The sequence below is a fragment of the Rutilus rutilus genome, assembly GCF_951802725.1.
Source record: "Rutilus rutilus genome assembly, chromosome: 20".
In the NCBI taxonomy this organism is placed as follows: domain Eukaryota; kingdom Metazoa; phylum Chordata; class Actinopteri; order Cypriniformes; family Leuciscidae; genus Rutilus; species Rutilus rutilus.
The window spans coordinates 9,718,230-9,731,149 of record NC_140225.1 but is presented as its reverse complement, the minus strand read 5'-3'; the positions used below and the strand labels follow the sequence as shown (position 1 = coordinate 9,731,149).

The following is a 12,920-nucleotide window of genomic DNA, read 5'->3' as shown; positions in this document are numbered from 1 at the left end:
CCGCAATGCTCCTCCAACACACGAACAGTCGCACACCTGAGCGAGACACCGAGGGCGGAGCAGTGAGCACTGCTTGCGTAGTCCACGAAGTGATTCTCACTGCAGAGCCAAGTCCAGTCCCCCCTCTCTGGACGTCCACGGTCTAGTCTAGCTCCACCTCTGTGGATTTAATGGGTGGAGGGATCGCGTTATGACAAAACCACTTGCTCAGGTATTAACCAGCTCATTTTCTTTCACTTTTTAAATACACTACAAAATACTTTAGAAAAATATTTGCACAATTTTTTTTTTTTATAATAATTCCCCAATTCCCCCATGTCCATATGAAATACATCTGAAAATGGCGCCCAGGTGGGAATTTTACTTTAATAAGTCATCTTTGTTGCATGCAAGTTGCATTGTTTCCTGTCATTATCATGTTATGTGGTTTATGATGCTGTTCTGTGTGTTGTAGGCTGTCAGAATATGGATAATTGATCCAGAAATCAACAACTCTGCAATGATTGCAACATTTTGGTAATGTATAGGTTGTTTTGAGCGCCTGACAAATCGTTGGAACGTTAAAGGAGAATTCCGGTCAATTTTATTGTACATTTGGAGTGCTGTCAGTACAGAGAACAACGACAAAAATCGGTGTTGCCTACACCGTCTTATCCTCGTTTTAAAATTTGCACCCTGTTGACTTCAATGGGGCAAGTTTTAAACCTGCTTTTAGCCTCTTAACATCCTTGATGTGTCATTACAAGTGCACAGGTCATGTGAGTGATTCCTTCGGAGTGAACGCGGGTGAATCTGACTGCAGTAGATGTGAAAGAAATATATAAAAAATTATGTTTATTCAGCCAGCGCACATACCTGTATTTACATCCTGTTTTCGGTCGAAGTCCACAGTAATCGATTGTCGAGTTCAGCGCATAGGTTTAGTACCTATGATCACGCGCGTGAACTGGACAATCGACTACTGTGGACTTCGACCGAAAACAGGATGTAAATACAGGTATGTGCGCTGGCTGAATAAACATCATTTTTATTAATATCTTTCACATCTACTGCAGTCAGATTCACCCGCGTTCACTCCGAAGGAATCACTCACATGACCTGTGCACTTGTAATGACACATCAAGGATGTTAAAAGGCTGAAAGCAGGTTTAAAACTTGCCCCATTGAAGTCAACAGGGTGCAAATTTTAAAACGAGGATAACACGGTGTAGGCAACACCGATTTTTGTCATTGTTCTCTGTACTGACAGCACTCCAAATGTACAAAAAAATTAGCTCAATGTTAAAATTGACCGGAGTTCTTTAATTGTACTGTACATTTAGTACAACGGTGCTAAAGGCACACCTTAAGGAAAATGCTTTTCATAGTGTACGATTGCTGAAAAAAAATTATGTTTGTATTGAACATTTATGGAGCAACAGATTTTGTGTGAAAATAAATCATACAAATAGTTTTTTTTTTTTTTTTTTTTTTTTTTACATCTTTAGAAATGTATGAGGTGGCGAGTGGGGCCTTTTACCCCACACACGGCAAAAGGGCAAAAGGCACACAGTACTGGTACAAATACTTTAGCTAATATGTTTTTAATAATGTCTAAGTTAATACTTGTTCAAAACAATCCCTTTAGCAAAGTTTGCACTATTTTCTGCTTATAAATCAAATAATTATTTTTGTTGCAGTAAATATACTGTCATTAAAATATGTTAATATAAAATATATAATAAAAATACAAAAACAAAATTATTTTAAAAAGTAAAGATTCCAAAAGCATTAAAAGAAATCCCAATTTAATATAGATTTACAGTAGTAACAATGAATTATATTTTATGATATGATGATTAATATATATATATTTTGTTAATATGATGGTTTCATTATAAATATGGTGATTATCTCTAAGGTCAACACCCAACTTAATCTATGATATTTACCATTTGAATATTACCATGTCATGTCAACAAATGGAAAAGTCAGCCAGCTGTTTATTATCATGTTTATTATTGTGCCTTTCCCCCCAACAGCACGGGTGCCTTTTACCCCAAATACCATACTTTTACATATTCTTCTGTTATTGAAAAACTGTTGCTTTTATTACCTTTAACAAAACTAAAAATCATTATGAAGACCTTTGTCTCAAAATATATTTGCTCATGTCTGACAAAAACTTGTTCCTGACCAAGAATGCTTTCCTGACTTATGAGATAAATGTTGATCCCAGCGAACTGCTTATGCCAGTTGAAGGTTATTACACTATTTTTTTGTATACACTATTATTCATAGGAGATGTAGTCCAGATGTTTTCTGGAGAGACAACAAGGATATAATATTGAGGATGAATCCAATTAAGCTGCTAGTCAAAGGCGCCAAAGGCCTGAATTTTAGGACTCTGTGTACAGATTGCAAATGCACAGCAAATGAGTGTCTCCATTTGTAAGAAATTATTAGATTTCTTAATAATCGGTTACAAAAACGTGGATTGTCTCTTCGACTTCACTTATAAGACTTTGAACTTGCTTCAGTTCTTGCATGGACAGACCACAAGCTTTATAAATGCTTGAAACTCTGGATTGGAAGACTAGCAGCTAGCTAGGTTTTGAGTCTTCCTAAAATCGCTATCATCCTTTCTGCTGTGTTTGTCTCCCATTCAGCACATTTCAGCACACTGGTGTACACTGACACTAAAGACTGCGACTCTGCCTGCTCACATCCTAGGAGACTGAAGGCATCTGGAGAACCTGAACTATCTTGAGTAAGGATGTTCTCCAAGGCCCATTTCAGATGCTCTTTGTCAGCTCAGCTTTGGAAAGCCATGCTTTATTTTAGTTTTAAAGATAGTGTAATTGATAGTGAATGGGGTTACCTGCGAACAATGGATTCCTCTAACTGATATTCCTGCCGTTCCCGGATGTGAAATGTTGAATTTTCTGTCGAATCTGAACCACTGAATTTGTAGAAGCGAATTTGTAAAGTGAAATAAAATGGACCGAAAATTGCCTGTCGAATATTATAAGTTACTTTTAAGCAGAATTCATATTTTGGAAGTGAAATTTGAAAGGCGAATATGGATTATTGAATTTTTATTAGTGAAAACGTGTGAAATGTTTTGAATTGAAATATTCACAGCTTAAATATACAACCATGTTGAATTTCAGCCCCAGAAAATGCAAGCAGGGTTAATGCAATGCATATTTTTTCAAGTAGTGCAATTCAATAAGCTTTTTTTGTTTCAAAAAAATTTGTCATTATTTTACTTCCATAGTATGTCCTGCTCTTATGGACCTCCTGCCACCTGTAAGAGTCAGAAGAAGAAAACCCACAGCTTACACCACAAATAAGAAGTAAGCTTTAAATCACCATTACAGTGCCAACCTTCTAGTACACACCACACAGCAGTGCCACACCACGCAAATCACCTTGGGACATATTATCACGTCATACAATTGTCTTTAACTTTTGTTTTTAACGTTTTTTTTTTTTTTTTTGATGTAGGCCTATGTGAAGGAAAAAAAACTCTCTAACTTTGTTTTTTACATTTCTGGATTTGAGGAATTTTTATGAGGGTCATCAATCAATAATTTTTGACACATGGTGCCCTTTACCACTCTACAGCGGTTTAATGGAAAGGTTCTTCACCATATTCCAACAAAGTATTTTTATTTTTAAGAGTCTAGGATAAGAAAGTGAGACACTTCTTGTGTATTTAGTTTACCATGAAGGTAAAAACATGAATGTAACCAATGACCATGTTTTGCAGATCACAGAAATGACCCATTTTGAGAGTGTGCACCATCTGGATACAAACAAGGTCTGGACAAGAAGGGTCTTTTAGAAAAGCCAGTCTTTATGAGTTGTGTTTAAAATTGCATTTAGGGAGTGAGTTGTTTGTGATGCTCATATAAGCCAAATATTTAAAATATATATATATTACTGGTATTACACTGTCAAACAGAATTTATTGAGAGTATCTTTTCTTTCAGACCTTTAGCATTTATGAGGATGCCAGACTACAGAGAAAGGACTAACAACACTGATCTGTTGTGAGCGCTTTAAATGGCATATCATTGAAAGATTTTTGTACTGACAAATTCAACCGTATCAAGGCATCCAGGTCATCCAGCTCAAAATCAAGTGGTATAGTCTCTACAGTGCTGCTACCAACCAAGATTGGTAAGTTGTTTGGCTACTGGTGGGGTTGGTGATGATTCTCCTTTTTCTTATTTGTAAAAACATGTGAATATTTTGATAAGAAAACTATATAGATAGATACTACAGCATATTGTCTATAGATTTCCCAGTTTATTGTGGGCTGCCCACCGAATCTGTTGTCTGATTATGTAACAATATAATTTAGAAATCATATCCTATAACCATGTAGTACTTAATCATTTTCTCAATGTATCGTTTGCAGGTTTGTGCTTAATAATCCATCAAAGGATCTGGTGAGAATCTGTCCTATAGGCCTGTGTATTTTTTATATACTGATGCTGTAATTTTATCAGCATTTGAGATAAATATGAGAAGCACTGTTGTTTTTGTGATGGAGTTACATAACATATTTTTGGAAAACAACCACAACAAAGCAACTGTGTTTCTGTAAAAAACAAGACCCGTTTTTCTCCCAGTGAAATACATGTGAGGTAACTGATGATAGTCATGAGTTCTCTTAAAGTCTCACAGCTCACAAGAAACAATTAGCAATATGAGCCACACATACAATGCTTTGAGGAAGAAGATTGTTATATAGCGGATGTACTGTGCAACTGTTTTGATATTTGTATTTTCTTTAGATATGATGGAGACAAATCTGTGCGCAGTGTTGATGCAAACTTATATTGCAAGAGAACTTTAATCGAAAAGACTACTTCAACGCAACCATGCATCAGGTAATATGCATCAGATGTGTGTGTGTTTGGCAGTGTGTTGTTATAGAAACAAAACTTTCCTTTTGGCTCTGTAGGGAGCCTGCCTTCATGAGGCCCAAACATGGAAATCTATGCTTGTTGATGAGAAGCGTCATGAAGAGGCCTGGGGATCACATGTAGGTGCAGTTTTATCTCAGTTTAGTTTTCAGAACATGGCTTTATCTCAGGCGATATGAGCAGTCATGTGGTTTATTAGCAATGAAAGAAAATGGAATGTATTTCATGTCTCTCTGAAAAACTGGGTAACCTTGACCAAGCCTATGAAATTATGAATAGGAGTTCCAAGAATTATGTTACTTATTAATATTAATAAGTCATACAGAAGCTGATTTTGGGATACTAATAATTCGTAGATAGTTTTCAGTTTAATATTTGTAGTTGATGATCTTGACCACTTGATGGCAGAAACTTGATGTGCTCTGTGTGTTTTTTTTTAACTCAGCTTTTGCAAACTTCATGCTGTATTTGCAGTCCAAACGGAATCAGAATGTAAGCTATTAATTTCTCCTGAAAATAACAGATCTTTAATAATCAATAAAACTATCTGCTTTCTTCAGAGGTGTGACCAGCGCTTGTCTTTATGGTTTTGATCCAGGCCTTTATTTTACTCATCATACTTTGCTCCATCTTCTACAGATATGTCTTCTACATATACAATAGTTCATGAGTGTGTATATGTAGTTCAGATACTGTCACTTTACTATCAATGGGCCTAGTTTCACTAAACACAAGCAGAATTACATTTTTGGAGTAGATTGTGTAGTTCACTGGGACAATTTGTGTAGCCTAATAATGGACATGATTTACACAGCATATGTTTTATATATATATAAACTTATTATTTCAATTCTCATATAGTTTAGATAGACTCCTGTCACTACTTTATTCATTAAAAACAAGCAGAACGAATTATCTTATACCAAACCGTTCATGTAAATGGTTTGATTAAATTAACTGTGGCCCTTTGTTTCATTATTAAATCACACAACCAAATTAATGTTTGTTTATGTTCTCGGATTCAAAACAGACATTGGCTACTTATTATAACCATTTAGGCCTAATTTGCATAATGTACTGAGCATTTATAATCAAGTGTTAATTGTCATTCTCATTCCTTCCCCAAACACAAAGCACATAGCATATATAGTTCTAATTTGCATAATGTACTGAGCATTTATAATCAAGTGTTAATTGTCATTCTCATTCCTTCCCCAAACACAAAGCATATAGTTTTTCTCTATTCCACACAAAAAACTTTATCAATAAATATTTATTGGTAAAATGTTTACATATATTTGGTTTTAACATTGTAAGGGTGTGTATCGATACGATAGATTAATGTAATGATGTGTGGAGGGTGTTTTGTTCTATAAAAGCATCAGAGTGGCAGTAATGCACTGCTGTGAGGTTGGGCAGCATCATCAGGCACGCGCATTCAGTTCACCCGCACTATCATCAGACACATAAAACGGGGGAGGCTGTTCACATCGCGGGTGCTAAACGTCTTCCTTTTTTTTCAGAAGTGCATCTGCTTTCATTTCCGTTCACTGTAAATATCACTTCGTCGTCTGAATGGCTGAGACTTCACGAATATTTTTATCTTTTGTGTGCCGTTCGTTTTTGCCTCCGCTGGTCAAGAAGCTAAATGGCAGTTAGCCTAGCAGCGTCGCTACTCCCTGTAGCTGGACTAAATAGAAGTGGCCTAAAAATTCAATCAATGAAAACCCCTTTCAGGACCAGCTCTTAGATGTCTCTAAACTGTTTTAATCCTGCAAAAGTCAAGAGGACGCAGCAGCGGTGCTTACAAAGGGAAAAACATAATTCCGGGTGCTAAGAAATAGAGTGAAAAGAAAAACGGAGGAGGACCGCAGCAGCAGCTGGTCGGCAGCTAAAAGTGAAAGAAAAACACATTACGTTACACACCTGTGATGGCAAACGAGCCGGTTATTCTGAACGTTTATGATATGGTAGGTGCCTTTAAAACAAATACTGATAAGTCACTCCTGTGACAGAGGTGTCTAGTATTGGCATTACTTCAACACATGTATTAATGGCTGTGTCCTAAAACAAAGCGAGCTGCCTACTTAGGCAGTATTTTGGACACGTTTGAACGCGTACGTAGTCAGCTTACTAGGGTTTGAGGCACAGCCATGTCAGCATGCTTTGAGATAGAGATAAAGTTGTATAGTATGAGGAAATGTGTGCAAAATTGTATTGGCAGCTTATCAGATGATTCATCCTTTATTTCCTTAAACAATATTTAAGTCTAATCACATCTCTCTGCAGTAAAGGTCATCAAGTGTATCAGCTGTAGAATTGTATTCGACGATCTATCTGAAAGCTGCGACCCAGTTAATTCAACAGTCATTTGAATCCACCTGTGTGATCTGAGACAGCTGTTGAGAAGCCATGCTAATAAACACTGTATTCTCTCTGCTTTCGAAAACTGCTCAATTGATCAGTATCACGCGAATAAGAGAGCCTCTGGACTCTAAATCAGACTATACATAACACTAAAGGCAAAATTGCGAGTAACATTTATTTTATAGTCCAATAATAACTAATTAATATCAAGAAACTTGCGTTTCAGAACGTTTCAACTATCTTACAAGCGTCAAGCTTTGCGTGTCAACAAGCACGGAACAGACTAAATTCCGGACTGGAATATCGTATATAAGTGGAGAAGAGCGACAGGGAGATCTTTGCTCAAAGCGTTCTGTAATCACTCGAGTAGAACTCCACTTCAAGTTTTCCATTCCCCGCCAGAGTTTCAGAGCGAGGCAGCGAGCGGAAATACTCAAACAGTCCGTTACAGAAGTACAAATCCCAGTCATTTTCTCCATGGGGGAATTGATTTGTAACGGTACATTTTAAACCGTTAAAGACAGACCTACTGTGAGCTACGAGGCTGTTAAACGATGGTATATGTTTTTGTTGAAGCCATCAGTCCACATTATTTCAACAACTTTTTAAAATCATGTTCAACAGTGGAATTCTATCTTTCTATCTATCTATCTATCTTGAAAGAGGTTTTCGTTGATTTAATTTTTTTAATCTATCTATCTTATAATATTTTACATAATGTAAAGTAAACCACTTTATGTAGCAATTAAAATAGTCACTTTGTGTTGTGGAAGGCATATTATTCATATACTGCATTGTAACACATTCATTTTACCCCAAATGCACAAATGCATTGTGGGCCGAAAGGAGACTATAAAAAATTGACTGGTAATATTGACCGTACCTTCTAAGTGTCATTGATCTCTAAGTAACGTGAATAGTCTCCATTTAAAGATTTAGTCTGTCTCATGTGTCTCATTGACCCCTTGAAACAGGGTCATGGAAATGTATACTTTCCTTAGGCCTCCTCACTAATGTTGGGTATATTTTAAGCTTCTGTTCTCACATAAAGATTAAGACTAGAAATTTGAGCTGCCCCAGGATTTTTTGAAGTTGTCAAGTAATTTTGATGGGAATCGCTTTACAAGCTGTTAACTTAAGCGTATAAACAATGTAGGAGATTTATACAGCCCATTTAGCTAGAGATGGGTGCTAATGTTTTTGACAGACTAGTGGCCTGTGATTTCTAATGTGTAGTTTGTAATTTCGGGGCCAATTCATTATAAATGTTATAAACCTATGATCCCTTAAACATTGCATGACTATAAGGTTTTTTTATTGAAATGAAAAGTCCCCTTACAGCAGTTCCCATAGAAAATTATCAGTGACTGGTATCAGTGTGAGATCTACCACATATAGTTCAAGTTTGAGCTTGTAGATTTTATTTTCTAATCCCATCTCTATTGGCATGGGAGTACTCTTGCTGAAAATCACACTTAGAAGCTAGTTGCTGATCACAGAGAGACTAATCCCCAGTTTTGTGATGAAGGATATGTATAATAGGCTTTGACGTAATTGAGGCCATGGGGATAAGTATCTTATTTCACAACACTGAATGAGGTGGAGTTGGAGAACTGTCTAGTTGCTTAATTTCTCTCATCCCTCACCCTTATTTTTTTCTTCTTATTTTAAAATGTTTCAACAAAACAAATCATTTTACACTGTGCCAAAATCCTTAGTGTGTATTTTGGAGCATGAATATATTACAAGTATAGGCTAGATCATTTACTGCTGCACACTTAATGCTGAAAAGCGTTGGTCATCTTATTTTCTGGTGACACATAATCAGTTAGGGGCATCTGTCAGGTACTTCCTTGCAATTTACAACTTAACAGACTTGTTAATGGGATGGATTTGGGTGTAAAGGTTTGTCAAGTGCTCAGTCACTTAGCCTGTCTGTACATATCCATTACTCTGCAATGCATGTTTGCTCATTTTGAATGCAGCAATCGTTTTGAAATCAGCATACTTTAATGGTTGCACAGCAGTTCACAATGTATTAGTATAGTAGCCTAATTGTAGAGATAATGTGCATAAGAAAAACAATAATTTTAAACCTGGTCCAAATATAGGCAATATTGTGAATGTTTTGTGAGATGTTTTATAGCTGTCTCATGTATATTCACTTCAAATATTTGGGCTACCCACAGAAAATTTCAAAAAGATGAACAGGTTTTCACATAATTTTAACGCTCATTCAGTTCTACACATCCCCCATCCCTTGTGTGTTTATTCAATATTTTGAATATATTTTTGATGTTTATAGCTAGCTCTTGAATAAACACTTCATATGTTTGGGCTACCCACGGGAAATTAAAAAAGATGAACAGATTTCCACAGAATTGTAACGCTCATTTAGTTCCACAAATCGCCCATCCCTTTTGTGTTTATTCAATATTTTGGTTTAATAGTGCTTTAAGATGCCTTAATAATATGGTAGTACTGTACACTTGAATGTCCATAATTTAGAATGGTTTATTATGGAAATTGAGAATCTATTTTATTGAGTATATAAAGACACATTTTTTTACATTCTTTTCAGATTTAACATTGCAAATCATTCCAGTTGTCCTTGAAAAACATTTACCATTTGGCAGTATGTCACTCAGACTTGTTATGTTTCCTTATAGTACTGGATCAATGAATTCACTACCTCTCTGGGAATTGGAGTCTTTCACTCAGGAATTGAGATCTATGGCAGAGGTAAGGCTCACGATATGACTCAGACACAAATGAGTCAAGCTACTCAAAAGTCCAGTTAATCAGAAGTCTTGCATCATGACTTATACAAAGAAAGAAGGGGTTGTCTAAACATGACTAAACCTCACATCATAGATGATATGTTGATGCAACAGGAAAAGACCTTGACATCTTGTATGGTTTCTGCCTCCAAAGGCTTCCAGTTCATTCAGAAGAAAAGTTGCTTTGTTTGGCATCTATTTTGCATTGGCATTCTTGAATATTTTCTGTGTGATCAAAATGTCAAATAAGAGCCCACAGCTTTACAGGTTATGTTAGGACACAAACTAAGTTGTTTTTAGTCACTGCCAACACAAGATACTAATCAACAAAGTTTGCTATTCGACTTTAACCCCAATTAGACAGATAAATATATCTGACCTATAGCACATTAACATAGTAGGCATCTACACTGCAATGTGTATGTAAAACTATTACTATTAAAAAACGATTAAAATACATTTTCATTGATTTCATTAAAATATAATGTTTGTATTAGATTGTTAAATCTTAAACTGAATTAAAATGAAAAATGTTTCCTTGGCAACTCACTGAAATAAAATAGTAATTATAAAAATGACTGAGTAGTAGCCTACAGCCAGACTAATTTCTAATTAACTTGCATGGATTAATTGTTCACCACAAGACTAGTAATATGCGCAAACAAAGTAAATAGGGTCAATTTTGAATCATGTGGACTTTAATCGTTTTTTTCTTTTGTTGTTTGATTAACATTGACACAGACAGCAGCAGGTTTATTGGGGCTGCTGTCACTTTAAGACAGAATGTATAGATCTAATGTAATCTCAAACAAATTACATTCACTTAAGATACAGTATAACTGACTACTTTTATTTTAATTATTTTGACATAACCTTGTATGTATTTGACAGAGACAACAAGACAGAGAAAAAGAACTTGGTCCAGTACTCATGTGCTGTGACAGCTGGCTTCCTGTTTGCACGCTTCGGGTGTGTGCGCTCTGAAACCCGTATAACAGTGTGCGTGTAAAATACTTTGAAAATGATTTGGCAAGGCTTTAATGCTTGCAAATCATAAAATGTGCACTGTAGCACAATACTAACGATCTCTCTGTAAAGGCAGATCGCGAAGACATTTTAATGGTTCTAAGTCATATCGCACACCCCTAACTCGTACTTTCTCTTGTGTTGCAGAGTTTGCCTATGGAGGACATCCTTATCCTTTTTCAGGTATATTTGAGATAACACCTGGTGAAGCCACAGAGCTCGGAGAGACATTCAAATTCAAGTGAGTCAGAATATTTCCAATATCCACAGCGATCAGACTGAAAGGATATGTTTGTAAAAACATCTCCCTCTCTCACACCCTCTTAACTTTCTACTTGCTTTCTCAGAGAGGCCATTGTTTTAGGGAGCACAGACTTCGCAGAAGAGGATGTGGAGAGAATTGTGGAGGAAATGGGGAAGGAATATAAGGGGAATGCCTACCACCTCATGCACAAGAACTGCAATCACTTTTCCTCAGCACTATCAGAGGTAAGCCGAGGGAAGTAGATACATTCATCTAGTTGTTGCCATAAAGAGGCCAAAATCTCACCATATCCTCCTCACGTCTGCCCCAGATCCTCTGCGGTCGAGAAATCCCACGCTGGGTGAACCGACTGGCCTACTTCAGCTCTTGTGTGCCCTTCCTTCAGAGCTGTCTGCCAAAGGAGTGGTTGACGCCGGCGGCACTGCAGTCCAGTGTTAGTCAGGAGCTCCAGGGAGAGCTGGAGGAGGCAGAGGATGCTGCGGCTTCTGCCTCAACGCCTTCCTGCGCCGTGGCACCCGCTCCCAGACCTACCCGACACCAACCGCGCCGATGAACCCCGCTGCCTTGACTGACAGGCCACCTCTGGTTAGAGCTGGACCACAGCTTCTGCTGCCAATAGGCCCCTCGCCCCTTCTCCTGAGAGACTAGCAATCCACCAGCGGACTGGATGAAGCCCACCTTCTGTTTTCACTGATTTGTTTCATTACGCTCAAGTGACCGTTACGGGCCTGGAAACTATCAATCTTGTTTACTGTAAAACTTTCCATGCGTTTGACAGTGTTTTTAATTTTTGTAATTTTTTTTTGGCCTTTTATGTTTTGTTTTGAAAAACTCAGGATTTAAATACAATGGCTCTTTTCAATCACCGTTTTTTTTTTTTATGCTTTTCTTACGCTGGAGATGCTCGCAAGCCTTTTCCCCATTTCCAAAAGAAAGCGCCTAGTCAGAGACCTTTTTTATGGAGAACATTTGTTTACAGATTTCTTGTGTTCCAATCCGTATATGATTGTGTTGTTGTGTGCGGATTACAAAAGCCAAATCTCCTCACTTTTGTAATGACTCCCACACTTTGGTGACTGTGCCTGAAGATTTTTACCGTTACATGCTCCGAGAGCTCTGCACTCTTTCTCTACCTGTTCGGTTTTAGTGGCAGACTTAATATCCTACGAGTCCTTCCTCAGATGTTTTACACCTTTTTAGTTTTTAGAGTCTTCTATGTACTTGGGACAACATTTGTATTCCATTTTATGAATATTAAAGAAAGTATACAAGTTCTCGAACAAGAGTTCATTTTGACAACTCAATGGTAACATGCAAGAATGTTGTTAAATATATATGATAATTCACCTATATTCATAATTCACATTACTTACATAACTCTCATTTAGTTTGAAATCCATATGAGTTTCTTTCATTAATCAAACATAAAAAGAGATGTGAAAGGTTACTAGTGTTTACTAGTTATTCTTAGTCATCTGGAGCTATAAGATATAGCTTAGCTTTGCGTGTGGAACGGACTGAAATTTAAGTCATTATTCACTAAAAAAATCTTGCTTGAACAGC

At 36.8% G+C, this 12,920-nt stretch overlaps 1 protein-coding gene across 2 annotated transcripts; it reads left to right on the top strand.

Moving 5' to 3' along the window:
* The first annotated feature begins 117 nt into the window (after positions 1 to 117).
* desi2 (desumoylating isopeptidase 2) lies at positions 118 to 12,631 on the top strand. 2 transcript variants are annotated; one of them, XM_084390699.1, is made up of 12 exons: positions 118 to 211; positions 455 to 516; positions 2,649 to 2,749; positions 3,260 to 3,338; positions 3,755 to 3,805; positions 3,978 to 4,167; positions 4,409 to 4,439; positions 4,788 to 4,883; positions 9,956 to 10,028; positions 11,240 to 11,333; positions 11,440 to 11,581; positions 11,668 to 12,631. In XM_084390699.1, the coding sequence occupies exons 8-12, from the start codon at positions 4,875 to 4,877 to the stop codon at positions 11,908 to 11,910; spliced, it is 561 nt and encodes a 186-aa protein (XP_084246825.1). In that variant the 5' UTR covers positions 118 to 211; positions 455 to 516; positions 2,649 to 2,749; positions 3,260 to 3,338; positions 3,755 to 3,805; positions 3,978 to 4,167; positions 4,409 to 4,439; positions 4,788 to 4,874; the 3' UTR covers positions 11,911 to 12,631. The 2 variants fall into 2 exon arrangements, with proteins under 2 accessions (XP_084246825.1, XP_084246824.1); XM_084390698.1 differs by lacking the exons at positions 118 to 211; positions 455 to 516; positions 2,649 to 2,749; ... (3 more) ...; positions 4,409 to 4,439; positions 4,788 to 4,883 and adding an exon at positions 6,322 to 6,889.
* The last annotated feature ends 289 nt before the right edge of the window (positions 12,632 to 12,920 follow it).

Coding starts and splice junctions, on each gene's coding strand:
- desi2 (XM_084390698.1), top strand. CDS start 6,851: ATGGCAAACGAGCCGGTTATTCTGAACGTTTATGATATG. Junction 10,029..11,239: donor AATTGAGATCTATGGCAGAG/GTAAGGCTCACG, acceptor CTTGTGTTGCAG/AGTTTGCCTATGGAGGACAT. Junction 11,334..11,439: donor GGAGAGACATTCAAATTCAA/GTGAGTCAGAAT, acceptor TTGCTTTCTCAG/AGAGGCCATTGTTTTAGGGA.